The sequence below is a fragment of the Rhopilema esculentum genome, chromosome 19, assembly GCF_057945365.1.
Source record: "Rhopilema esculentum isolate cy_ngs chromosome 19, ASM5794536v1, whole genome shotgun sequence".
In the NCBI taxonomy this organism is placed as follows: domain Eukaryota; kingdom Metazoa; phylum Cnidaria; class Scyphozoa; order Rhizostomeae; family Rhizostomatidae; genus Rhopilema; species Rhopilema esculentum.
This window is the reverse complement of record NC_142833.1, coordinates 8,986,330-9,013,594: the sequence shown is the minus strand read 5'-3', so window position 1 is coordinate 9,013,594 and position 27,265 is coordinate 8,986,330. Positions and strand designations below refer to the sequence as shown.

At 36.6% G+C, this 27,265-nt stretch overlaps 2 protein-coding genes across 8 annotated transcripts; one reads left to right on the top strand and one right to left on the bottom strand.

The window, feature by feature from the left end:
• The first annotated feature begins 1,214 nt into the window (after positions 1 to 1,214).
• Positions 1,215 to 26,890, top strand: LOC148958011 (uncharacterized). 7 transcript variants are annotated; one of them, XM_089114222.1, is made up of 5 exons: positions 12,593 to 12,609; positions 12,842 to 12,933; positions 23,825 to 24,204; positions 24,617 to 24,811; positions 26,197 to 26,890. In XM_089114222.1, exons 3-5 carry the CDS (start codon positions 23,860 to 23,862, stop codon positions 26,716 to 26,718), a joined length of 1,062 nt encoding a protein of 353 aa, XP_088970348.1. In that variant the 5' UTR covers positions 12,593 to 12,609; positions 12,842 to 12,933; positions 23,825 to 23,859; the 3' UTR covers positions 26,719 to 26,890. The 7 variants fall into 7 exon arrangements, with proteins under 7 accessions (XP_088970350.1, XP_088970353.1, XP_088970349.1 ...); XM_089114224.1 differs by lacking the exons at positions 12,593 to 12,609; positions 12,842 to 12,933 and adding an exon at positions 1,215 to 1,352; XM_089114227.1 differs by lacking the exons at positions 12,593 to 12,609; positions 12,842 to 12,933 and adding an exon at positions 1,331 to 1,352 and having other exon boundaries at positions 23,828 to 24,204.
• Positions 2,020 to 7,982, bottom strand: LOC148958012 (uncharacterized; the record flags this gene model as incomplete). Its single annotated transcript, XM_089114204.1, has 1 exon — positions 2,020 to 7,982. A coding segment is annotated over one exon (864 nt), but the record flags the coding sequence as incomplete, so codon positions are not given.
• Positions 26,891 to 27,265: the final 375 nt, after the last annotated feature.

The window sequence follows — 27,265 nt, the reverse complement described above, 5'->3', positions numbered from 1 at the left end:
CACAATTTAATTTTTCAATCCTTGGAAAAGATCAGTTGCAGCCTTGAAGGGAATATTTTCCCATTTACAAGCATACAAGCATTGTCATCATGAGCAATTCACATTGCCTTAATTGAAATATCTAAGCATTGCAAAGTGCCGATTTTGAGATATCATCGTAGTTTCAGTTCTTAATGAGTTGTGTTTGCATCCCGGGGTTTGCATTTGCCTTGGAACGCTGTGCTATCTTAGCACAATTTGTTTTGCACTGTGTATGACAAAAATGTTATGGCTAGTGGATGTAATTTTGGAACTATTTATCTCTCACCTTGTAAATTTCTTTAACATTGTTCACAGAGTATTATTTTATTTCTGTTTACTGGCACTGACAGTTTCATCTTCGCCTCCCAGATTTTACTGGGCACAAGGACCGAGATATAGGGGGCCGGGGGGCCCTGGCCCCCCAAATATTTTAGAACCATAAGTAATCAGTACCATAATTAAGTACCATAAAAAGTTGGCAGAATTATCATATGCACATTTCAAACGGAATTAATTCCCATGAATACTGCAAAAGTTCCAATTATCGAGGTCCCACTTACCGGTTGCAGCGTCGTCTGGATACCTATATTTTTATAATAAACCACTTATAAACTCCAATACTAAGAACAGATCATTTTTGATAATTTTTGTCGTAGATCTTTTAGTCTAAGAAATCTAATGGTATATCTTTATTTAAGATCTGATATTTCTTAGAAACTCTCAGTACAGTTGGTTTACAGATAAGGAATCCAGTTGTTGCTGCCTTAGTTCGTCACATTTAAAATATTGATCTTAAAATGTGTGATCATTTAACTTCTTTAGAATAAACATTTTTTCAGTAATAAAATTATTCTCGCAACCAAAATTAATTTGGTTTAGCACTGCTGGTGACAGCTATTTTTATATATATTCAGCAGGGATCCCCCCAGGACCGTCAAATTTGCCGAAAAAAATCATTTATTTGCCGACAGGTTTGAAAATTTGCCGAACAGGCATCCCTTGATCGCAAACACTCTACGCTTTTGAAATTTGATCTTTTCAAGGGTGTCCACACCCCTCACGCCCCCTTTCATGCCGGTCCTGCTGGTCCCCCCAAACAAAAAGTTGTATCTCGGTCCTTGACGTGTCAGATATTGAAGAAGCTGCAAATATGCACATAAGCCCGCGATACTATGACCAGCGGCAGACACTTTTCCTATCTGTTCCAAGTAAGCAGGTTTTGTTTGACTTCAAATTTGGCGGGTGGCACGATATTTCTGTCTTGCCCTTCACACTAAAGACTACTCAAATGGAGTAGACCTGGTGGAGACAGACATGAAGAATCCGGAGAGGTATCATGTTTTGCACCTATTGTTACATTCAATCCAGTATAACTAGAAAAAAGATTGTTAGGTTATTTATTGATGTTTTGTGAAGTTTCTTCAAATTCTATCCACATCTGAAAAAGTTATTCGAGTACAACTGGATGTTTTTACCTGTTTATAAGGCTTCAGTATGGGGGTCAATTTCGGAACTTTACCCCAGAAAGTCACAGATTCAAAAGACCTCCAGAAACATGTGTAGTAGGTTATTTAATGATGTTTTGTGAAGTTTCTTCAAATTCTATCCACATCTGAAAAAGTTATTCGAGTACAACTGGATGTTTTTACCTGTTTATAAGGCTTCAGTATGGGGGTCAATTTCGGAACTTTACCCCAGAAAGTCACAGATTCAAAAGACCTCCAGAAACATGTGTAGTAGGTTATTTAATGATGTTTTGTGAAGTTTCCTCAAATTCTATCCACATCTGAAAAAGTTATTCGAGTACAACTGGATGTTTTTACCTGTTTATAAGGCTTCAGCATGGGGGTCAATTTCGGAACTTTACCCCCGAAAGTCAGAGATTCAAAAGACCTCCAGAAACATGTGAAGTAGGTTATTTAATGATGTTTTGTGAAGTTTCCTCAAATTCTATCCACATCTGAAAAGTTATTCGAGTACAAATACGATAAGATGTTTGTTTGAAACCATACAAATAACAAGCTCAGCTTGTCAGAAAACTAAGAAAAAATGGTGTAATACCAACCGCAGCCCTGCTGTACCGGGCGCTGTCCCACAGTCTTGTGCCGAACGAAACCTGGGAGCCAGTATGCTATTGAAGTACTGTACCCGCATTAAAGGGGCGTGTTTCAGCATAGGCATTCTATACTGTTTATTCTCTTTCATACAGAGTGTTATATATGTACACAAACATATCAATATATCTATACATATATATACACATCTGTATGATATATTTTGTGATTATGAGTCCTTGCTAGCTCCTCAGCTAATCCACCAGGCAGAGCATTTCGGGGCTTATGATCAGTATGCTCTTTTACACCTGGGTGCCCCCTCACCCCTGCGTCCAGGGATGATGCCAGCAAAGGTGTGTTAATATGTTGTAGCAGTGTATATAAAATATGTATATTGTAGCCATAGAGGCATGTATCATCCTTTGAATGTAGAAGTATGTTGCATATATAGACAAATGGTTATAAAATTGGGATATCTTGTTTATGCAGATAAATCGCGAATAGAAAAAGCATTGGAGTCTGGTGTGACATAATAGTAATGTTGATGGTGTGGTATCGAGGCATCTTACAATGTCATATGATGCTCAAAATTTAGTATGAGTTAACCAATCTCCAAGGTTGTTGTGCCTTTGTAAGGCGAGAATGGGGGTTTTTGATCATATGTTTTGTAATTCTTTATCCTTTGTTATAATATTCCAGTGTTTTTTGAGAATTTCACGGATGTGAATGGTGCGGTTGTCATAGGGTATAATGAAGGGTAAAACAGAGCCTTTCGGTGTGGAGAAACTGCCGTCATTTATTTGTTTAGATTCAAGTAGCTGCGATTGCGATAGTCTAATGACCTTATTGAACTGTTCATTTATATCATTGATCTGATATCCCCTTATGATGAGGTTGTTTTTTAATTCTTGTAATTTTGAATATAGCTCTTCGTCACTTGTGATAACTCTTCTGTAACGTAAGGCCTGGCTGTAAATGATTCCAGTTTTACAACTCCATGGGTGGAAGGAATCACCGTGTAAGAGATTGTGTAACGATAAGGTTCTTGTCATGACGGTGAAGTATCAGGTCGTTGGCTGAGCGATGGGCTAGGCCAACGGGCCTAGCCCCAAGTAGATAGCACACAAGAGATACTCGTTATCTGATGTTATCTCTATTGTCAAAACAGTAAGACTAAATTATTCTAAGTAGGATTACATTTAGACAGGGAATTTTGTAGAAAAAACTAGCAAACTGCCTAACCTCAAATTTTATTTCACATTCTTACTAAATCGACCATGGAGATTCCAAATCCAAGATGGGCCAAAAAAAATTATCACCGGAAGTTACTGTTTTTGATGACGTCATCAAAAAAATGATAAAAAATCTTTAAAAATCGGCCAAGGACTCGAACTCAACTTTTTTTGCATTTTTGCACTAAATTAATTATGCAGATTTCAAATCTGAGATGAAATGAAAAATATCTTGAACGGAAGTCAAATTTTGTGATGACGTCATCAACTTGGAGAAAATTCACTTTGAACCTTTTTAATTGTTTTCTCGCAACTATCATTGTCAAATATGTTCCATATTCGAATTGCACACATTCAGTGCTTTTAAAAGATGTATTGAATTTCTATTATACTTACTTTTAAACGTTCTTTCATGACGTCATCATCATTTTATGACGTCATCGCCTTTTAAAGGTAATTGAATAACGCGTGAAAGGATGCCTAAAAATCTTTAGCTAGTTAAAAAAGTCATTCAAAATTAAAATTTCGTTGTATAGAAAATGATATGGATCCATTGATCCCTCATCACTGTCTCCTTTGCTGGAACTCCAGAAGAAAATGTAGTTCCACTCATCATCGTCTGCTTTAAGCTGATCACCTCACCATAATTTTTCCCATGGCCTAGTCCTCATTGTTTACGGAATTTTCCTCGATTTTATCACTAGAGCGCTGCAGATCTTGCAGTTTTTTAGCAAAGGGTGTGCGGGGCCCTGCACAAGATGAACATAATTTGTGTGAAAAAAATTTTGGAACTATTTTGCTGACTCCAGTATTTTCTGCAGATATTCACAGCTTTTTTAACGTTGACGATCGGATATTTTTGTCTTCAAGCCGTTAAGAAACGTTTTTCTCTGTATATCCTCTTCGTGCCATTTCTTTTTTATTTATCAAATGTATGTTCAAAATTAGAATATGTAAAGAAATTTTTTTTCTATAAACCACACTAATACCACCTGTAGGCCAGATCATTCTTTCCATCGTATGTCTAACCAAAGCTTAAACGCAATTTCTCTTACAATCTTCTTTTGATAATGTAACCAGTAGTAAATGCTTGTGTCAGCTAGTATGGATCTGGTTGTAGAGCTTCTGATTATCTGTTTTTCATTGCCTTGCGAATTCTTACTCTTATCTGCACAGGTGTTTCATCACATTTCCCTTTGTATGATTATTTTTGCACAAATTTTATCGCTTTCGTGAGAATGTCTTTGCAGATTTCCTGTCTCATCGTAACTCTCTCGAGCAATTTTCCCTTTCCAGAACACTCCTAAAGCTTTTTAAAATGTTAGCTTTCCTTTCAACAACATTACCGGTGTGGTTTCGCAGCCAATAACTGCATGAACAGCCGGTAGATTTTTGGAACTATCTAAACCCAGGTAAGATACGACGTTCCAAAATTAACGTACTTCTCGTTGTCAATCTTTAAGGAATATTTCCTTGAAGGCTTTTCACACAATAAGCAGTAAAAACTACATTAGTGTCCTTTCGACAACTAATAAATTTTATCGATGAGGAAAGAATGGAATATCAAATGGATGTCAGCCTATTCATAGCTGCAATTAAGCAAGTATGTCGTGGAATCTTTGATTATCTTTAAGGTTTGTTATTTATTGGTAAACACTAGTGCTTTCAAAATTAACTGCTTTCCTCCTTAGCCCTGGTGAAGCCCTTTGGATTATCTTGATCTTTGTAATGCAGAAGACTGCCAAGCATCACTAACAGCAACAAAAACCTTGAAATGGAATATAAGATAGGTTTAGTGCGGGTATAACACTTTATCTCTGCGATAACCCATTGCAAAACTCGGTTCCTACTTGATAACTTGTCAAGAACATTTTGTATGATCTGGTCTGGTTCTTGTTGTATCAAACTTACTTTCTAAAGCTAGTTCAAGGCTCTACCAGGGCTAAGAAGGAAAGCAGTTAATTTTGAAAGCACTCATGTTTACCAATAAATAACAAACCTTAAAGATAATCAAAGATTCCACGACATACTTGCTTAATTGCAGCTATGAAGAGGCTGACATCAACTTGATATTCCATTCTTTCCTCATCGATAAAAATTTATTAGTTGTCGAAAGGACACTAATGTAGTTTTTACTGCTTATTGTGTGAAAAGCCTTCAAGGAAATATTCCTTAAAGATTGACAACGAGAAGTACGTTAATTTTGGAACGTCGTATCTTACCTGGGTTCAGATAGTTCCAAAAATCTACCGGCTGTTCATGCAGTTATTGGCTGCGAAACCACACCGGTAATGTTGTTGTAAGGAAAGCTAACATTTTAAAAAGCTTTAGGAGTGTTCTGGAAAGGGAAAATTGCTCGAGAGAGTTACGATGAGACAGGAAATCTGCAAAGACATTCTCACGAAAGCGATAAAATTTGTGCAAAAATAATCATACAAAGGGAAATGTGACGAAACACTTGTGCAGATAAGAGTAAGAATTCGAAAGGCAATGAAAAACAGATGATCAGAAGCTCTACAACCAGATCCATACTGGTTGACACAAGCATTTACTATTGGTTACATTATCAAACGAAGATTGTAAGAGAAATTGCGTTCAAGCTTTGGTTAGACATACGATGGAAAGAATGATCTGGCCTACAGGTGGTATTAGTGTGGTTTATAGGAAAAAAATTTCTTTACATCTTCTAATTTTGAACATACATTTGATAAATAAATAAGAAATGGCACGAAGAGGATATACAGAGAAAAACGTTTCTTAACGGCTTGAAGACAAAAATATCCGATCGTCAACGTTAAAGAAGCTGTGAATATCTGCAGAAAATACTGGAGTCAGCAAAATAATTCAAAAATTTTTTCACACAAATTATGTTCATCTTGTGCAGGGCCCCGCACACCCTCCGCTAAAAAACTGCAAGATCTGCAGCGCTCTAGTGATGAAATCGAGGAAAATTCCGTAACCAATGAGGACTAGGCCATGGGAAAAATTATGGTGAGGTGATCAGCTTAAAGCAGACGATGATGAGTGGAACTACATTTTCTTCTGGAGTTCTAGCAAAGGAGACAGTGATGAGGGATGAATGGATCCATATCATTTTCTATACAACGAAATTTTAATTTTGAATGACTTTATTAACTAGCTAAAGATTTTTAGGCATCCTTTCACGCGTTATTCAATTACCTTTAAAAGGCGATGACGTCATAAAATGATGATGACGTCATGAAAGAACGTTTAAAAGTAAGTATAATAGAAATTCAATACATCTTTTAAAAGCACTGAATGTGTGCAATTCGAATATGGAACATATTTGACAATGATAGTTGCGAGAAAACAATTAAAAAGGTTCAAAGTGAATTTTCTCCAAGTTGATGACGTCATCACAAAATTTGACTTCCGTTCAAGATATTTTTCATTTCATCTCAGATTTGAAATCTGCATAATTAATTTAGTGCAAAAATGCAAAAAAAGTTGAGTTCGAGTCCTTGGCCGATTTTTAAAGATTTTTTATCATTTTTTTGATGACGTCATCAAAAACAGTAACTTCCGGTGATAATTTTTTTTGGCCCATCTTGGATTTGGAATCTCCATGGTCGATTTAGTAAGAATGTGAAATAAAATTTGAGGTTAGGCAGTTTGCTAGTTTTTTCTACAAAATTCCCTGTCTAATTATATTAAAGTACAACAAAGGAACACTGTGAAACATCACACAACACGATGACAGTGACGCACATTTCCCGGAAAGGGAGTTACTAACACAACAGCGTGACAAACAAACATGTGTCATTAACACGCAACATAATCAAAGATCTAGCTAAACATAATAATAATAATTACTAAAGAATACAAGTCCTAAAACGTTACAATTGCAAGTGTCTGTTGGTTTTTGGTAGAGTGAGGTGGTAATTCCCCCCTCTTTGTGTAAGTTTATTGTTGTATCCAAGAAGTGTATATTTGAATTGGAATAATTTGCTTCAAACTTTATTGTTTTGTGGACGGTGTTGGTGTATTGTATAAAATTTTGTAGGTCCTCAAGGGTGTGTGGCCAAATGAAAATTATATCGTCGATGAATCTTTTCCAAAACATTGGAGTACGCCCCATTGGGGCATTTTGTAAAATATGTTGTTCTATAGTTGTCATAAATATGTTGGCATAGTTGGGAGCGAAGGGGCTCCCCATTGCAGTGCCCTGAAATTGTTGATAAAATCTACCATTAAAGGTAAAATAGTTGTGTTTAAGTATGAATACCATCATTTGTTTGATGTAACTTGTACGCATTGGCGGGGTGTCCCCATAATAATTCCGGATGGCCTCGAGGCATGCCTCGATCCCCTCGTCCTGGGGGATGTTGGTGTATAGAGATTTGACGTCTAGCGTAACCAGCCACGAGTTTGGTGGAATGCTAGTGTGTATTTCGAATATTTGTTGTAAAAAATGAGTGGTGTCTTTTATATATGAGGCACTTTCCTCGACTATCGGTCTAAGATAGTGATCAAGATATGACGAGAGTTTCTCCGTAGGGGAGCCGCAACCCGACAGTATAGGCCTCCCTGGGATGCCCTCCTTGTGAATTTTTGGTAACAAATAGAATACCGGTGTAATACTTTTTTTTGCGTGGTTACCAGAATCTGCGTGGGCTACTGCATCAGGGCAAGATGCATTATGCCAAACGCTGCATCACATGATGACAACATCACATCATTCTCACATCCTCTTTTCAGATGAACAAAACTTTAAGGAGGAAAATATGGGATTTTGCCCACGCATGCGCAAGAATAAAAGTAACATGAAATGTTTCAGGTAATCTGCAATCTTTTTGTGTTCCCCTTACGTTGAGACATACAATTTGTGAGCGTTTTTGGTGAGAGAAACCACTTTATTTTGGACAAGAATCGAAAATAATGAGCCCACGCAGAAAAATTGGAAATGTGAAGTTTCAATTTATCTGCGTGGCCTACCTTATCTGCCCCCCCTGTCTAAGTCTACAACTTGTCAATGTTCTTAATGCTTCAAATCGATGAGAACTATCATATTATAAACGTTTCTGATAAAAAGTTGCTATATTTTGGACAAGAATCGAAAATAATGAGCCCACGCAGAAAAATTGGAAATGTGAAGTTTCAATTTATCTGCGTGGCCTACCTTATTTGCCCCCCTGTCTAAGTCCGCAAGTTGTCACTGTTCCTATTGCTTCAAATCGATGAGAACTATCGTATTATCAACGTTTCTGATAAAAAATTGCTATATTTTGGACAAGAATCGAAAATAATGAGCCCACGCAGAAAAATTGGAAATGTGAAGTTTCAATTTATCTGCGTGGCCTACCTTATCTGCCCCCCTGTCTAAGTCTACAACTTGTCAATGTTCTTAATGCTTCAAATCGATGAGAACTATCATATTATAAACGTTTCTGATAAAAAGTTGCTGTATTTTGGACAAGAATCGAAAATAATGAGCCCACGCAGAAAAATTGGAAATGTGAAGTTTCAATTTTTCTGCGTGGCCTATCTTATCTGTACTGATTGGGGCTCTTTAATTTCAGTAGGCAGCTTTTGCCATATGTTTTGGTCAATAAATCTAATGGTCTCAGTACCATGTGTTGTTGCACTTCTCTGTACCAGTGCTGTTCTTCCACTGGGTAAAATAACGTTGCTGTTTGCTCGAAATTCATATTTTAGGTTTCTAGTAACAAAGACATCCACCATAAATGCCGGATTCAGGTTATTGACAGTAAGCCTCTATTAAGCCCCCCTCTAGGACCCCGAAAATTAAATAAGCCCCCGGGGGTTTAATAGAGCTTTTACGGTATTTCATTATTTGAATTACTACCATAGAACATCCACAGAAGTAGGCAATAACTAAAATTAGACATTATGAGGGAGTTCATTGCTAGAACTAGTTGAGGTGCAGCCATTAATGTTGATATGCGATTTACAGCAAGAAGTTTTTGACTGGCCTTTTTGCAGAGGTTTGCAGGGATTGGAAGCTTAACATTTTGTCGAAGGTTATTCTAAGAAGTGTCTCTTTGGTACTCTCTTTTATCAGATTTATACAGAGACCCCTTTATCTTTTTTCCGAATATTAGAAGATGTCATTTTTCTTCGTTCATTTTCATGTAACTATCCTCAAACCATTGTGATAACAAGCAAGCGTTTCTTTCGAGGGATTCTAATATTACGTGCAGATCGGATCCACAAAGAAAGATAGTAGTATCATCCACATAATTACATAGAAAGTAGAAAGTAGGACAAAGAACTACAAAGTATATGGTTGCAAATCCCTATTCTAAGCGTAGAAAGGTGTAAATGTTTTCGAGATTGGGATTGGTTAACTCACATTGTATTCTTTGTTGTACCTTTTAGTGCAAACCGTCTCCATTCCACACCCTTACTATACATCATGGGCACATGCTCTGCACTTTGTTTCCCCATTTTTGCTGCTATATGCATAACCAAAAATTACACTTGAAATGCTTAGGTGCCTTACGAACTGAGCAAAGAGAGCAGGGAATGAATTTTTGAAGCCATGTTCTAAAATTTCTCCATGCAATCTGCTTTTAGAAACATCAAAACAACCAACTCGCAACCAGGGCCACAAAGTAGGGAAACAGGGGAAATCGCCTTTGAGGGTTTCGGGGGCCTCAAAAAGTAAAACATTTCATTTCCAAAATGCAATAAATCAAATACTAATTACAAAAGGAGCGATAAAAAAAGGTACGCCAAAAAAGAACAACGTTTTAAACGATGGCAAGAAAATGACTGCAATAAATGTTCGGAAATGTATTTTAAGACAATCGAAAGCGCGTGGTAGCAAAAATTTAGCAAAAATCTTTCCCTCTATCCCTAGGGCCTCTAGCTCCTTTCGGCGGCACAGCTCACAACAATTCCAAAACATATCTATGAAATTATTGCTCTATATCAGGGCTTGTAAAAACAATCTTTTCAATATCTTTGGCATTTTATAGAAACTTTGCTAGGATGCCCCTTAATGCAGGCGTCCACCACTCTAGTGATGATTTCTTCGTCCTTGTATGCACAAAAAGATATGAAACAATACACTTTTATAAGAATACCTAATTTTTTGATGAGCTTCAATATTCTTTAATTTTTTTATTATGAGCCTAAGATTATTCCTAAATTAATTTTAAGCGAAATAAGGTATAACTGGATTGCATTATAGTTTTAAGGACTTCAAGACCAGATACGTCTTTTCAAGACATGAATACGTCTATTTCAAGACAGCGTGAAACACAGACTTGTTTTGCTTTCCAAAAGACTCAAAAAAACAAAAAATTTAATTTTTGGTGAAGTTTGAGCCTTGTGCTCTTCATAGATTATTCTTAAATTTCAGAGATTTTTAGCCTCAATGTTCTTATAGACTTTATTCTTATAACAAAAAGTGTATACACCATATCTGTACTGAGACCTGTTCCTGCTCTTTTGACGCATTACTATAATGGCAAACATGATCCAAGTTGTATCACTGCGTAAGACTGTGTGGTGGTGCCAAGTGCAATAACGGCTGCGTTTGACATTACGCTGATGTAAAGTGGCCCACTAAGACTAAAAACAGTTTTAATCATTGCACAAAACCGTCTCAATGCTGCTTCCCTGGGTACCAAAGCCACAAAATTTGAGCGCTTAACTAGAGACCCATTTTAAGGAACGTCCTCCGCTTATACACTCGTATCTTCAAATTTCCGCGCTCGAATTTATGTTGCTCTGGTACCAGTGTACAATACTGCACAAAGTGGTAATTACTACACCTTAATATTACCATTTTTTAATGATAGTTGGAAGGTAATTTTTTTGAGCAACTTCCACCTAGTAGTATTTTTTTAATTTTATTATGTAAATCTTTAAATTGGCCCCTCCCTCTTTTGGTAGTTTGTTAATTATAGTAAGAGAAAATTGAAGAGAAGGGCTTAAACAAGGGTGGGAAAAAAAAGAATCATCTGAAAATTGAAATAAATTCGCCCATTATCAAAGGCTCTTTTAGTTTTTCAATTCACTATGAGAATTGAACATTTCTAAAAAATCGATGTTTACATCAATGTCAAAAGCATTTTGGAATTTCTTTTTATTTATTTACCTTCATTTCTCCAATTATGTTCAATTTATCATGGATAAGAATCCGCATAATACGATTAGGGGCTTATTCAATGGCAGGGGCCATCGCGACCACGCCTTTAAGCTTAGCTTGCATTTATTTATTTATTTTAAACCTTTTACATTTTCAGGCGTAATTTTGTTTCTTTTAACAAATCCTGATTTAAATTGAAATTTATTACTTAATAAGACACCAGTCTTTAGTTTAGCTTAGGATACATTTCAGAATTTTTCTTACAGTAATTTTCTTGCAATTGTTTAAAAAATTTACCTTTGCATTTGTTATGTTTGTTGATTCCTTTCTTAAAAAAGAATTACATTACGAAACATTACAAACAGGGACGCCGGAGAATGGGGCGTGAGGGTCAACCGCCCCTGTTGCCTTTTGATAGGAGGGGCAAGAGGGGCCAGCGTGCCCATTTGATTAAAGTACCCTTGAAACCGCCCCATTGTAAAAATCAGAGAGATTCCGTTGAAATTCTGATTGCAGTGCTCAATTCATGACGACATTTCTCAAAACTTGTAAAATAAATCCTTATGCCAAAGTTAGCCAAATTTCAAGATACGAACAGAAGATTGAAATAAAATGTCAGTTAGTAGTTAGTAGGAGGAATGAGTAGAAGCTGAAAATCATTTTCAAAGACCCTTTACTCAAGCTTGTCCCCTTGCTCTTAAGTCGTTCCACTTCCAGTGTCCATGATAACAGACCTTGAGAACCTGGGACAAAACTGCTCCTGCTCCCCCTTGCAGCCATTTTAGAAGTCGGAATCAAATTTGAGGACCTAAGAGATGCCTTTTATAAATTTCTTGAAATAAAATTATAATTTAGAAAAAGTGTATATCAGCATTTTTCTCCGTGAGGTCTTATACTAATTTGTGGCCGAATGTATGTGCTATCAATCTTGGACTAAAATGTTGTATCTTTCTTTTCTTTCTCGATTAAAAACCTTTGGGGGATTGAAAAAAAATTTAATCCAGGGCGAGAGCTTTTTTGAAGAGAACCTCTGTTGTAAGATTTTATGACATTATGCAAGGTACAGGCGACCAAAATAGCTTTCGCATGGGCTGCATGCAGAGCGGCCTCTGTTATGCAAATTAGATGATCCAGACGCAAAAAAAGATTTGGAGTGGGCCCACGCAGATTTGGTTGCCACGCAGATTCTAGTATCACACCGGTGTTCGAACCTTCGTGTTAGGTGTAAGATATTCGAAAAGTGTTTCATCAATACGGTAGTTGTGGAGGAGATGTGTTAAAAAAGTTGTAATCTCGGCGGATGTTTCGATTGTATGATCTACTGGATGTTCTTTGTAAAAGTTTGCATCATCAAGTTGTTTTGTGGCCTCGCGTAAATACATGTCTTTAGGCCATAGTACAATTTTGCCTCCTTTGTCGGCTTTTTTTATTGAAATATTGTCTATTTGTTTTAGGCTTAGAGTGCTGTGAGTCGCTTTGAGTGGCTTAGAGTCGATTTTGATCTGTTTCTCTGAAAATATTCCAGGAAATTGAAAAATATTTGCAGGTGAGCATGGCCTAATAATATACCTATATGTTTTGTTTTGAGTTTTTATTTTATATTGGGTTTTTTCTTTAGAAAAAGAGTTTTTGCTTCGAATGTTCGTGAAGTTTCTCGAATGTCTATTTTTGGGCCTAAGTGTGGTCACTGTCAAAACCAATACGCTTTCTGAAAAAGGAGAGACTTTCCTCCGATTTTGTTGCAACTGAAACAAATTTCAATAGTGTGGCTTAATTTTTTTGCAATTGGTTATTGCATTACAAGCCTAATTTTGCTACACCAAACAAAAACCCTCCGAATGTGTAAACGAGAACGCGAATGTCTAATCGAATGTGTAAACGAATGTCGCCTTGTAAATTGCGGACCAATGCCTGCCACAAGTCTTGGAACACTGACATCAATTTCCAAGGTCAAAACAAATCATCCCCCTCTCCCCCACGGAACAATGTTGGTTTACTATCAAACGGGTTAGGATTTTAGGAAGCACTAGTCTAGGTTAGTAGCTTAGCTACAATTTGAAATCTAGTGACCTACAAACTTATTCATTGAGAGAAATTAAAACGATACAGATTCCTTAGTCTGTACCAAACTTTATTATTCTAAACACGTTGTTCATTTAACAATTAGCAAACAGGAAAACTTCATTATAACTTTTAAACATGCACCTTGCAGAGGGTTTCAGAGAAAAGAAAAACTTAAAGGCAGCAGGGGAAGGCCTTTAACTGTTGTTTACTACTTTCAATGAAGAAACTTTCGCGGAAAGAAATTTTCACGGGAAGAAACTTGCGAGGGAAGGAACCTTTGCGAGGATCCTCTTGACAACTTTGACAAAGAATTATTCTGTTGGACAAATTTTACATCTTTTTCGTTGTTTTGCTGGTATCATGTGGAATAAAAATAGAAGGAAACCTCAATTGAATAGAAATTTTTTTCAAGCAAAGTCCATGATTTTCGCTTAAACGCGAAAGTTTGTTTTTGCAAAGCTCCTATTTCGCTTCTTTCGCAAGGTTGATTCCAAAAGTTTCCCAATTTGAGAAGCTTTCTTCCTGCGCAACTTTCTTCCCGTAAAGTGATATGACCCCAGGGAACATTCGATCATGTATGGAAGGTCATTATTAGCTAGAAATGTATCAATGGTGACTCTAGACAACTAACTTAAAACATTAGCTCCTTGATCTCTACATACAGTTTCAAATTATTCCTCTAGGACGTAGAACAGATGTTTCTTTGTGCGAAATTTGAAATAGAATTTCTGTACAGTGTATGTTGGTCATAGTTGGGCCCTTTGGCCTGCGCGCAGACTTCATTTTGATGCTTAGTTGTGAAGCCAGCATGTATGCTAGGTTGTTGGGGAGATGAGATGCAGCAAGTTCTTGAGTATGAAATGAGTACCCCCGTTTTGGGGCCATTGCACATGCGTATTATGCGTATTATATATTCTGAGTCAAAGAGGCATAGAACCCCCCGAGAAAGGAACAAACAGAACTTTGCGATTGAATTTCAAAACTAAGTGAGCGGTCGGAGCTTATCATTCTTGTTGGGGAGATGAGATGCAGCAAGTTCTTGAGTATGAAATGAGTACCCCCGTTTTGGGGCCATTGCACATGCGTATTATGCGTATTATATATTCTGAGTCAAAGAGGCATAGAACCCCCCGAGAAAGGAACAAACAGACAGGGTTGCCAATTTGGCAATTTAGTTGCCAAAATTGGCAATTTTGGCACTTTTTCATGTTGTTTGGCAACTAAAAATTTAGATTTGGCAACTGTCTAAAGTTTGGCAATTTTTTGGCACTTTTTGAACATTTTCTCTTCACGAGTTTGTGACATTTTCTTAGTATCTTTTCGTGACATTCTCCCTTCAAATTCGATAATATTCCGTTAATGACACCCTGTGCCTCTCCCTGACACTTCTCGAAGTTTCATTCACTTGACTTGGGTGACCGGAACAAAGTACTTACATCTTGGTGTGACCCTGTGATGTCGGCAACTTTGCTAATGTTAAGGTGTGGTGTCGGTGATAGGAAACAATGTGTAAATATGTTTGCATACTGTTCACATGTCGAATGTCGTAACTGATATTGACGGTATGGCAGATTTGCTAGACATGTAAGATATATATATATTTCGATACACTTTTTATCTCTTTTTGATATTTTGTTATATTCATTTTAATCCTCGAGTTTCAATATGGAATATCAGATATGTTTTCAATAGAACAATGATTTTTTATGTCTCTATCAACATTGCCGATCTTGATTCTCGGACATGATAGTTAACTTTGGGCCTAAGTACGCATGCGTGAGAGTTTTGTGACGTCATTGTGAGAAAAAAACCTGTTTGGCAACTTTTGGCAACTTTTCAAACAGAATTTGGCATCTTTGGTCCCAGGCCACCTGGCAACCCTGCAAACAGAACTTTGCGATTGAATTTCAAAACCAAGTGAGCGGTCGGAGCTTATCATTCACATTGACATGGGAGTTCGATCATAGCAGAAATATCTTTCATACTGAAAAACCTGCCTGGATTCTCTGTTGTTTTATGTTATTGTTTGTATTAAGGCCCACTTTACTTCCAAAGGTAAGCAAAAATATCAAGAATTTTATGACGCGGCCTAAGTGTTTACAGAGAGTAGACATTCGATTTGAACAATACAACCTGATTTTAACTGACCTCCGACACTAGAGCCAGGCCAAGGCAACTAAAACAACAGACAACGTACCTTCAATTCAATTATTCAAATTTTTAAGGCGGAAATCTTCGAATTTTGATCTTCCCCTTTTGACTACATCTACAAAAAGTTCCGAGGAAAACCCTAAATGAAAAATATACGAAAATACGTCCTTAAATTATATGCGTAAAACTCCTCAGAAATTACTAAAATTACTAAAATTAATTATATGCCTAAAATTAGACACGTTTGCGAGATCTCGTTGTGTACTCTGGCTTTTGGTGTTGAGGATGCCCGGGATTTTGTAGGGATAATTCGTTAGAATACGCATGCGTCCCTGCCCCTCGACGTTGATTGGCTCGAACAAATCATTAAGCCTTTTGTCTCAAACAATAGGAGTGAGATCTCATCTCCCCAACAATAGGGGCCTTGGCTGTGACTGCAGTTTCCGGTTTATGAAAATTATCTTCTCCACTCCAACTTTTGCAGAAAGGGCCCGTAATTTTCTTTACTTTGCATGTCTAAGGGCCCGGTAGGGATCGCCACTTTGCCACCCGGGTCAGATCGCGCCTGGCCTTTAGCACGAGAGAGTTTGAACGATCATCAATTATTCTCGTTAGGTTTTCATAAATTTCAACTGTGACTGGTGCTGTCATCAACAACCGATAATATCTATTTGAAAATGGCAAAATCCTCTGTCTTTCTTCTGAAAATTTGCCAGTTTTCAAGAGGTTGATGACAAAACTTCCATTTTCGAAGATTTGCCGACAAGGTTAGGGTCTGGGGGGTGTCACACCGAACCCCCCCCCCCCGTAGCGACGGCCCTGCAATGGCGTTGGTTAATTGGCTGTCTGACATGTAAATGAAGAAAAATATGTTTCTATGTTAGAAGACAACTTTTTTGCCAGTGTAGAGCTGATGTCTGGAATTGCTCATAAGCAATTTATCTTCTAGTAGTAAACATTAAGGCAGTCTTTATTTCTTTTGAATATTAGCAGTCATTCTCTTCATTGTTTTCATTTTTCATTTCATTTCATTTTTCATTCATTATCAATCAATCCTAAATACAATTCATACACAAAACTCTACAACTAAGATACATTACAACACTAAGAACTAAAAACTGACAATACTAAAAACAAATGAAAAACTACTTTACATGATTGAATTTAAGATTATTCATTGTGGTGGGCTTCTTCTAAGTCTTTCAAGTCTGAAAGTAAACCTTGATTGAACACCTTTGAAAATCTTGTAAAAACTTATGTGTAAATTCACAGTTACAGTCATTTTCTATGCCAATCTAATATCTAAAATGTTGGTGTAGCAATTTTTGTTAAAACCAGTCTAATTCCTCGGCCAGATCTTGGCAAAGATAGTGTACTGATTTTAAGTCAGTTTGGTATGACGTTTTGGGTTGCATGGACTGTCATCCAAGCTCGCCTATTGATACTTTTTGAGTATATACAGGAAACTTTTTCCAATTCAGCTGTTTTCAGTAGACAGGTTTTTATCCTTGGATGCTTCAACATTGACCTCACTAATTATAATAGACACACTCCAACCAGTGGCGGACTGGCTCAGAATTTTTAACTGGCCACAAATAACTGGAGGGACCCAGGTGGGTGTGTTCTGAAAATAAGGGCATGGTCAAATGAGCATTTCATCATAATCAATCAATTTCTAAGCAACATAACATATATGTAGCACTAATAGCGAAGTTGAGCTGTTGACTACAAATGGGCGCTGAGTAAACTAATTGAAATTTAACATTCTCAAAAAAAAAGTTCAAAGTTATAAGAAAACTAACCTCAGATGCATAAAGGATAGTAAGTTTAAATTACAGAATACCTGAGGTGTGAGGAAGCCTCATCTTTACTGAAACTTAAACTAAAGATGGCAGACCTAAAAATAGCAAACTAGAAAGAAAGGTACACTGATTTGCTTGCTTTGTAGAAGTTTTGGCTCACATGCGGAATACATTGAACGTCTATTGGACTGTACAAATTTCTATCAAAAATTCAAAATGGAAAAACTTGCTTAGCAACAAATAAAGCCAAAGCAAATCATTTCTATATTCGAAAATTTGACATCTTAATCATGATATTATAGCTAAATCATAGCAAAAAGGCTCCCTTGAATTTTTGTGTAATCATCCACTAAATTGGTTTGCTGTCTGTATTTTAGACTTAATACGTGCTTACAAATTATATTTTTCACAAAACTTTTAGGTTTATCATCTCGAAGACCATTTCAATCAAATGCTACCAGAAGTTGCATTTCTTTAATTTGCATCCCAAGAAACCAGTCCCCTTTTTGCATCAACTTTGCCTTCCTTTCTGAGAACCACTTGTGACTCAAAGTTTATTCGTCCATTATGTGCAATTTGGCTAATTCTTGCCATTTTATTGACATCTTTTTTATATCAATTTTTTCATTCCATGAGGCAATACCTTACCCGTTTGTGTTTTATAACAAGCAATTTTTTGGTAAACGAATCTTTAAGACTATGCAGCAACCCACGTTGAAGAATCATTTGCATCGCATTATCTTTTAATGCTATGGCTTGAGTAAAAGAAAAAGTCAATGCCAAGTTTGTTTCTGAATCACTCCTTACTTTTTTGCTAACTGGCAAAAATTTAAGTGAACTCCACAATTAATGCCGGGTAGATTAACTGAACCTGGGCCTATGAAAAATAAAAAATTTCAGAAAATTCCATCATATTGAAAATTCCAAATCTCTATTATCCTCTCATAACCTAAAAAAGTCATTGTTTTTTAGCTTCGACCCAATCCATTTTATAACCACATGCTATGACGTTTTATTCAACCTCAATTCTGATGTAATCAATTATATTTATTATTCGTGATGAGACATCTAAAGGCCCCACATTCCTAAAATGAGGCCCTTTTACTGCAAAGATGGGGCCCTTTTTGCCAGATTTTAAAAAGGGCCCACCAGCCCATTGGCCAGTGGCTGGTGGGCCAGTGGGCCAGTCCACCACTGACTCCAACTACAAATTATGTTAATTTCCTTTTCTCTAAGCAATTTTTTCCACATATCATTCATCAAAAGAGGTATCCAAAAATTCCTAAACTTCGATTCGAACAATTTTTCTAACATTACTGATAATCAGGGGTGGCTTGGTGTGTAAATAGGTAGGTAGTCAATTTTTTTAGCCACACCCTTTCTCAAAAGAGAAACGCCCAAATTTTGCCTATGACATCACCACACTAACCACTCTTGACACCTGGCCCCAAAGTCTCTATGAGGTTGGTACCTATGGAATTGAATATAAAGCGACCTGTATGGTTTTGCCTCCTTGAGATTTTGGTAATATGTTGCTTCTCTATGTTAAAAATCTATGACAGAATTTTGTCATGACAAGATTCTGAAAAGTTCTTGACAAAGTTTATCTGCCAAAAATTTATCTGACAAAATTTGTTGTTGTTAATGCAATTGAAGGTCAGATGGCAACCTGTTTTCACTTGATTGTGATGCGTCAAGTGCAGCATTCTTCAAACTATCCTCTGCTACATGATCATAAGCATTCATTAATTGACTTTGCATCTTTAAAAGCATTTTCAGTTAGCCCTTTCATGTCCATTTAACCAGTGGCAGGTAGGGCAGCTTCAAGTATCCTTCAGTATTCTGGTCAAAACAGTGAAGTTTTTTTCATGACAGTTTATGTTGTAATAGTTGGCCCCAGGTGCATAGATTGCAGCTCCTTTTCACATTGATTTTGATTTTGATTTTGATTTTGATTTTGATTTGATTTGATTTGATTTGATTTGATTTGATTTGATTGATTTGATTTGATTTGATTTGATTCAAATTCTACTACATTTCTAAAAAGCTAGTTAGTTACATAAACTATAAACAAATCAACTAAAGAACGCAGCAACAACAATAACATTTAAAAGACAAAATGAAGCAGAATTCCGACGTTGCTAAAACGAGGAACAAGCGGAACAACCTAGTAACAAGCGGAACAACCCAGTAACAACCCAGTAACAAGCGGAACAACCCAGGAACAAGCAGAACAACCCAGTAACAAGCGGAAATGTGAATTAATTGTTTAGTAAATACCACATGGGGGCGTTTATAATCCAACTCTCTGAAGTTCGTGTGGGCTAGAACTATCAAGAGGCCGTCAATCATGTCTTCATCAGTTTCGGAGGCTTTGTGATTTTGCCAACGGACAGAGAGAATCTATCGACCCCGGATCGGGACGAAAAATAAATAGTAAAGCATGCCTAAAGGGGTATGGGGAATGCTCCCCCAGAAATTTTTTGAAAATGGTGGCTGCTCTGGTGGCTATTTTGGTTGCTAAAATAGCTATGCTGGGTAAACTGCTCTGGCGGCAGTGGCTAAGATAGAGGGAATCAGAGGGGGGCAACAAAACCCTGTAGAGCTAGACCGAGGGGCAATTCACTCTTGAAAATTGCGTACAAGATTTTACCAAAACAAAAGGATTTCTAGGGATTTTCAGGTAAAGCAATAGGATTTTTATAAAAGGTGTACAAGATTTTCTTGGAGTGATTTGCCCGTCGAGCTAGACTCCTATTTTGTCGGAAAACCTCTGGTCTTCTGGAAATTTTCTATGTTTATCTACTTGCCATGTTTTATAGGAAAGAATTTAAAGTTAAATGAAAATAAGAATATCTGAATATGTCAAAATATTTATTTATTTCAGTTCTGATGTCGTTATATTTTGTGTACTTAGATATGATTGTATTTAGAGTGTATTATGGCTCTTCAAATAATTTTATTTAGATAAATGAATTTTTTTATGATGATGATGGAAACGCCAAACATCGGTTGCGTGTTTGTCACCCTACCATCAAAATTTCACGATATTGCGCCATTAAATCGCCTGGGGAGGTTTCACGATATTGCGCCCGCTTGTTCCTCGTTTTAGCAACGTCGAGCAGAATTCTTAAGGAGGAGCCTTCAAAGTAGGTTAACTAACAAGATGAAGGCCCCCCTTTTGTTTCAGCGATCTATATGTTCATCTATAATTATGTCTCGTTGAATTAAATTAAATTACTTTATGGACTAAACAAGAAATTTTGCAAAGCTCACTGACTTTCAAATAGATTCCACATTAGATTGTAATTGCCTTGTATCTAGTCTTTATGGCTTGTATGGCCTCCTCTCTCCTAGACTCCAAAATGGCAAGGTAATTGCTGCCTGACTTGACTATATATATTTGCCTGAGATGTTTTGTTGTGCGGATCTCAAATGACCGATTGTGCGGATCTCAAAATTTTGGTACTAGATTATTAGAAGCCCATCACACAAATGCCAATGGAACTCCAACCTAGTTAATGATATTCATTCAGTTTTGTTTTATTTATTTGAATTTTCTCACTGAACCTTAAATATTAATTTCTGAAAGTAAATATGAATATGGTCACATGACTTAATTCCTAAAATTAAGTAAAATATACTTGTCAAGGCCAGCAGTAAAATGTTTTTGCCTCCTTCATTTTCTTCATAAGAAATCAATGGAAAGATTTGGCATCAAGGGGCATCACAGAGCACAAAATGAAGGCTCTATCTCATGATATGATTATAACTTGATTATTCAAAGTATTTAAAGTGTCATGTTTTTTAATTATTTTGTGAGAAATGTAAAAGCTCTAAAATCCAAGAAAAATAATGTAATCAGTGATTACCTTGATTACAGCCCCCCCCCCCCCAATGATGCCACTGCTGATAATGATATGCTAATATTCTGACTCAAATATCAGATCATTTTCCTCAATTTATTATTGTTAAACAAGGGGGTATACCTTATAAGAATTTATCGTTTTACCCACATGATTTCTCTAAGCTCAACAAAAGATTTCCCTTAGGGCATTTCAAGCTTTGTTACCACACATAACCAATGTTATTTTCTCTAAAGGGAATCTTCTGGCATCCGGCAATCTTTCCTACCTGCTAGCCAATGGTTCATTAAATTTTCCTAGCCCAGGCTAATCAGATTGATAAAAATAGCTGTTTATTTTATATTTGATGAATATTTCTGTCAACACATTAAAAAAGCTGCAGTCCTTATGGTGCTTATGTTTTTAAATTTGTCCTTTTTTGCAATTTAAATGCCATGAGGACATTCAAATTCATGGAAAGCATTGTCCTCTCTTGAAGGCAAGCTACAAGCTATGGGCTGCCTCATAAGATGCACTTAAAGGTGTCTATTCTAGGTAAAAAGCATTCTAAACATTCTAAAACTTTGATTTTAAAGATACTATACTGATAAGAAGAATTTGTTTCTTTTTACGAGTAACGTATCTTGTATTTCCTAATAAGAGATATTCTCTTTAAATAATGAGAGCCTATTAGCATTTAACAAGACCGTTAACATCGACATTGTTAACAAGACCAAAGAACATTTGGATGAGATGTCAAGTTAATTAGAGCATAGAACTTTTTGTCCTGAGATGCACCAACTATAGACAGGGAACTATTGTTGCAAAACAATGATTGGCACGTTATTTATTATTTTATCTTCTATGGTCTACAGAATTTTTTTCGGAAACAAATCATTATAAAAAACTATATTTAGGAACTACTACTATTTTTCTTGTATTGAGTGATTAACTGAAATTTACAGCTTCTATGGCGTCATAAAATGGTAAATTAACAGAAAGTCAAGCCCTATTTCTTTGTCATAAAATTTTGACACATTTTTAAAATGTATTGTAAATAGAATCTTCATACCAATGTAGTAATGAACCCTTTCGGATGGACAAGAAACATGCACAATTGCTTTAATTATCTATTTGCTATAACACTATTTACTGTCTTAAATAGCTTTAATTATCAAAGTTCTAACATTACGCAGCATTGTTATCACTTTTTAAAAGCTAGAAAGAGAAATGGTGTTGTATGTGAATTTCAGTCGTAATGCTGTAGATAACTGGAGGTCCTTGCTTAATGACATCACGGTTCTCAATCTCATCTCTAGTCAAAAAACCAAAACTTTTCATTCACTTTCCGCATCTGGTTGTCCAACTCCTTACTTCACTATCTCTATGATATTGTAGCTTATTTTATACATGAATGCCACATTTTTTCGTTTCTTTTCTTTTCCTTTTTGTTCCAGGCTCCTCCAGCTAGTCCATTTCAAGTGGGCTAGATCCATATCTTACAACTGGGCTTTGACTCACCATAACTCTACTTGGTGGTTGTCCTCTGAATCCAAACTGGTCGCATTAGTATCTATCACTATCACTTCATTTATCAACAACAGTCCATATTTTATTTGGACATGCTTTTCCATTGAATTCAACAAATAAAAAATTACTCTTATGATGGGCTTGAAGAATGGTTTCGATAGCAAAGTCAGAAGTATTTCCCTCTTTTCTTTCAATACATGCCAACTTGATGGAGTTCCTTTAACACTGTTATCTCTCTATTGGACAATTTTTGCGCGGGTTTCTTCTGAATGATAGCCTTATAAATATATGAATGATACCTTTTAAAAACGACAAAGGCTAGCGTAGAAGTTCTAGCTAGGTCCTTTTCATTTTCCTTGCCTCTTCTACTGAAGATCTTTGGTTTAGTGCCGCTTTTCTTCTGCAAGTTAATCCTTTCCCTTTCATAAAACATCTGATTGGGCTTACTGTACACTTTTTTATAAGAATGTGTAATTTTTTGCTGAGCCTCAATATTCTTAATTTTTTTCATTTTGAGCCTAAGATTTTTCTTAAAATATTCTTAAACGACACAAGATGAAACTGAGTCGCATTATACTGTTAAAGACTCCAAGGCCGGAAAAGTTCATTTCAAAACATGTAACGTGAAACTTCCATTTGTTTTGCTTTTGAAAAATAACTCAAATCAGCAAAAAAATTAAATTTTTGATGGAGCTAGAGCCTTGCATTATTCATAAATTATTCTTAAATTTCAGCGATTTTGAGCCTTAATATTCTTATATAAAAGTGCATCGTCGCACATAGCTTAATCTTCTAATAAATGGTTTTTGAAATCTCCAAATCTGAAACTTTAAGTTATGATGATAATCTTCCATCATTAGTATCCATAAATTCAGAACCTTGGCAAGCAAGGCAATTTCGCTTGAGTATTATTCCAATTTTCTAACCATCGAAATCAACAGATTTTCGTTTTTCTTCATTGGCAACAAGAAAGGAAAAGCCCGTTGCTTTGCATTTTCCTTTGTCGATTTGAAAATTCGTTTGTCATCATGTTCATTTTTTTCAGAAGCATCATCAGTGACTACCAATAATTGTGCAATAATGGCCAGTCTGACATCTTCACACCTCCAACAAGCTCAAAAATACATTGCCGCCGGCGGAGCAGGAAAAAATCCTATTTCTTTGGTGATGGAATTGGGTCAACTGTTGAATATATCGCCAGTTTTCAATAGCTATGAGCCACCAGACCTCTCTTCCATTCACAAACATGTATTTGTTTGTGAGGTGAGGTTTGCAAATTTAAAAGTAAAATGCCAAGGATTAAATAAAAAGCAAGTGAAAACAGATGTCGCTCGGAAGCTGATAGAACGGATTACAATGGAGGCTGATAGGGAAACTGCTCCTGTTGAGCGACAGACATCAGTAAGGACAGGTGCAGGTGCACAGGTTTGTAAAGATAGTATACAGTCTAACTGCCCATATGAAGATAAAATAACTCAGTTAAAATTTATCCAAGATTATAAAATTCTTTAAAATGCTCACGATTAGTCTCGCCAAAACGTAGATTAGTTCGCTAGCCCGCTAAGAACACCCAGAGCCATCACGAGTAATGAAGAGAAATGATGGAAATTCAATGCTGTTTTATTTCTTATTTTCCTTTCTTCCTTGCCTTTCTCAATAATTGAACACGTGATTGAATGAATAATGATACTTTGTGCAATTTTAGGCTATATTTTTGCTTGATTTTCAGAGGGATGTGTTTGTGCTATTTATGCTTTTCGTCTCTCTAGTTCAGCTTTACCAAACTTATGTAAATGCTCGTATTCTCTTCACATATGTAAATGTTGAATTTTTCCAGAGACGTGGAATTTTATGGGAGAGAGAGGTGAATTCACATCCAGTCGAGACTTCACTGCCTGAAACTGCAAAACCTATTGCCAACTGGGTTGGGAGATTACAGGAATACCTTGTTAAATATGAAAGAGGACTACCAGACTATAAATTTGAAGAGAGCAATGATAAAATTCGAAACTTGTACAGTGCTACTGTGAAGGTAGGTTTTTATTTGCTCAACAGTCAGCTGTAACCTGACTGAGGACATCAAGGATATTCTTTATGCTCGGTCAAACTTTTGCGGGGGGATTTTTAGCCTCAAGTTAGGAGTATGGAGCATAGGCTAGGGGATCTTTAGCATAGCATTTCTAAATGAAAGTGAAACATTTTCGCAGCAGTCTCTGAAGTGAAGCTCGTGCTAAGGATTGAACTTGTTAATGCACCTTAAGCAGCTGATATTGTCATGGGGGTTTCGCTTTTTATAAAACAGCTGATTGCTCGTAATGTTTAAAAACAAGTACCGCACACAGCAGGCTTGTGTTGGATGGTGTTAGTAATCCTTTGTACAAGATTCCAAAGAGAGATGATGAGCTGTTTTTTAAAGAGAAAGACAAGGATCTAGTATTTTAGAAGAGAAGACAAGAGGTAACATAGAGCGGCAGATAATGACTCCGAATCCTCTCGGCGACCCCGGGGCAAAACCGAAAGACGGGACCCCTTGCGACCGCGGCCTTCAGATTAGCTTAAAATGCATTTCAGAATATTTCTTGCAGTCATTTCTTGCAATCGTTTAGAGCGTTTTTTTAATTTTAGGCATTCTTTTGCTACATTTGATGAATTTTATTCTTAAAATAAAATTCATTACTTTTTAGGCCCTGGGGCAATTTGCCCCCCTTCCCCGCCCCCTCTCAGTGGCCCTGATAATGACAGCTACCAAATTGATCAAGAGCTGATAAGCTAATGATGACTAAGCCAGGCTTAGCATTAAGGGAGATTGCAAGAACTGAATTTAATTTGGAGAAAAATTGTATCGGGGAGTGATAAGTTGGGACGGATTGAATTTTTTTGGCAATATCCATAGTTTTAAACCCACTTTCTGTTTTGAAGTTTTCATTTTACATATCGCATACCGTTATCGTTCGAATAAGCGCCCGAGCGCTTATTTAATTTTTCTGCTTTTAAGGGGGCGCTTATTCGAGATGGGCGCTAATTCAAAAGGGGCGCTTATAAAATATTTCTAATTAGATACTTAATATTGATGAATTTAAGAAGTTAAGAGTTTAAGAAGTAGTGCACGATGAATTTAAGAAGTTTCCTGAAAGGAAAATAAAAAAAGAATAACAATTGTCAAAGAAAAAGTGTTATTCTTTCTTTTCCAAGGTCTTCCCTTCCCTCCATGCGAGATATAGAATTTTTTCATCGATTCTCTCTGTGAATTTCGAAAATTCGAATAGGTGCCCACCCTATAACAAGGGGGCGCTTATTCGACAGGGGCGCTTATAAAATTATTTTCTTAAACGAGAGGCGCTTATTTGAGAGGGGCACTTATTCGAACGATTACGGTATGTGTTTAGCGTCACTGTTGTGATTCACGTTTTCCGACAGATCCCGGGCGTACGTGGGGCTTACCAAGCCACTGCCTACAACAAAGCAGATGCAAAACAACTTGCAGCCAAGAAGATGTTTAACGCCATTAGCAAATCAGGTTCAGAAGGCACCCAGGCTGCGCAAGCATCCCAAGACCGCCTCAGTGTGCGGACATTGCGCAGCTACCTGAAAAACCATACGGAGGAGAAGCCGGCTAATGCTGACAGTGGACAAGATGACTCCTTTGAGACATTCGTTGATGCGTTCAGCAAAATTGACTTCGAAGAGGGGAATCCAGAAAAGACGATTCAAACCTCAATTGAAGTTCTCAAAAGACTTTCAACACTTGAGAAATTCGATATCGAGTATCATGATGTTCCAACCACCAGAAATTCATATTTGTGTCTATTGGAAGCAAAAATTGGCCAAAGTCTTGTTTGTCACGGAATTGGGGAAAACCGGCCCCAGGCGATGGAGAAGGCCGCGGAAAGTATGCTGGAATTAGTGCGCTTCTTCAAACACTTTAAGAAAGAGAGATGAATGGAGTTGAGATGTTGGTGAAAGATTGTGTGTTTGTCTTGCGGTGTAGAGGCTGAAAAAGAATATGACAGGACAGACTTTTTATTTTGAAAATTGTAAGCAGATTGTTGGTAAGAATCGATTGCTCTTCCATATTGAACGGCAGTTAAAAACTTATTGAGGCTGGCTTCAATATTTCATTTCTTTTTTTCATTTCTAAATATTTATACAGGTTTACAGATGTCAGTAATAAAAAAGTAACTGTTTTACAAATCGACCTGTGCAAAAACAGAAAAGCCTAAATTAAAGAGAATAACAATGTACAATAAGTTAAATTTAAAAGAGCATAACATAACTAAATATAAAAATAAAATGTACCTCTCATATGGATTTTTTGAAGGTAACAAGGGACGGTGCCAATTTAGTTTCCTTATTCAGCTCATTCCATAATTTTGCTCCTCGATAAGAAAATGCTTTTTGGCCTTGGCATGTTCTTAAAAGAGGTATCTGCAAGTTTGTTTCAGTAGAGCGAAGATTGCGAGCACTGCTCTCTGAGCATTTACTGAAA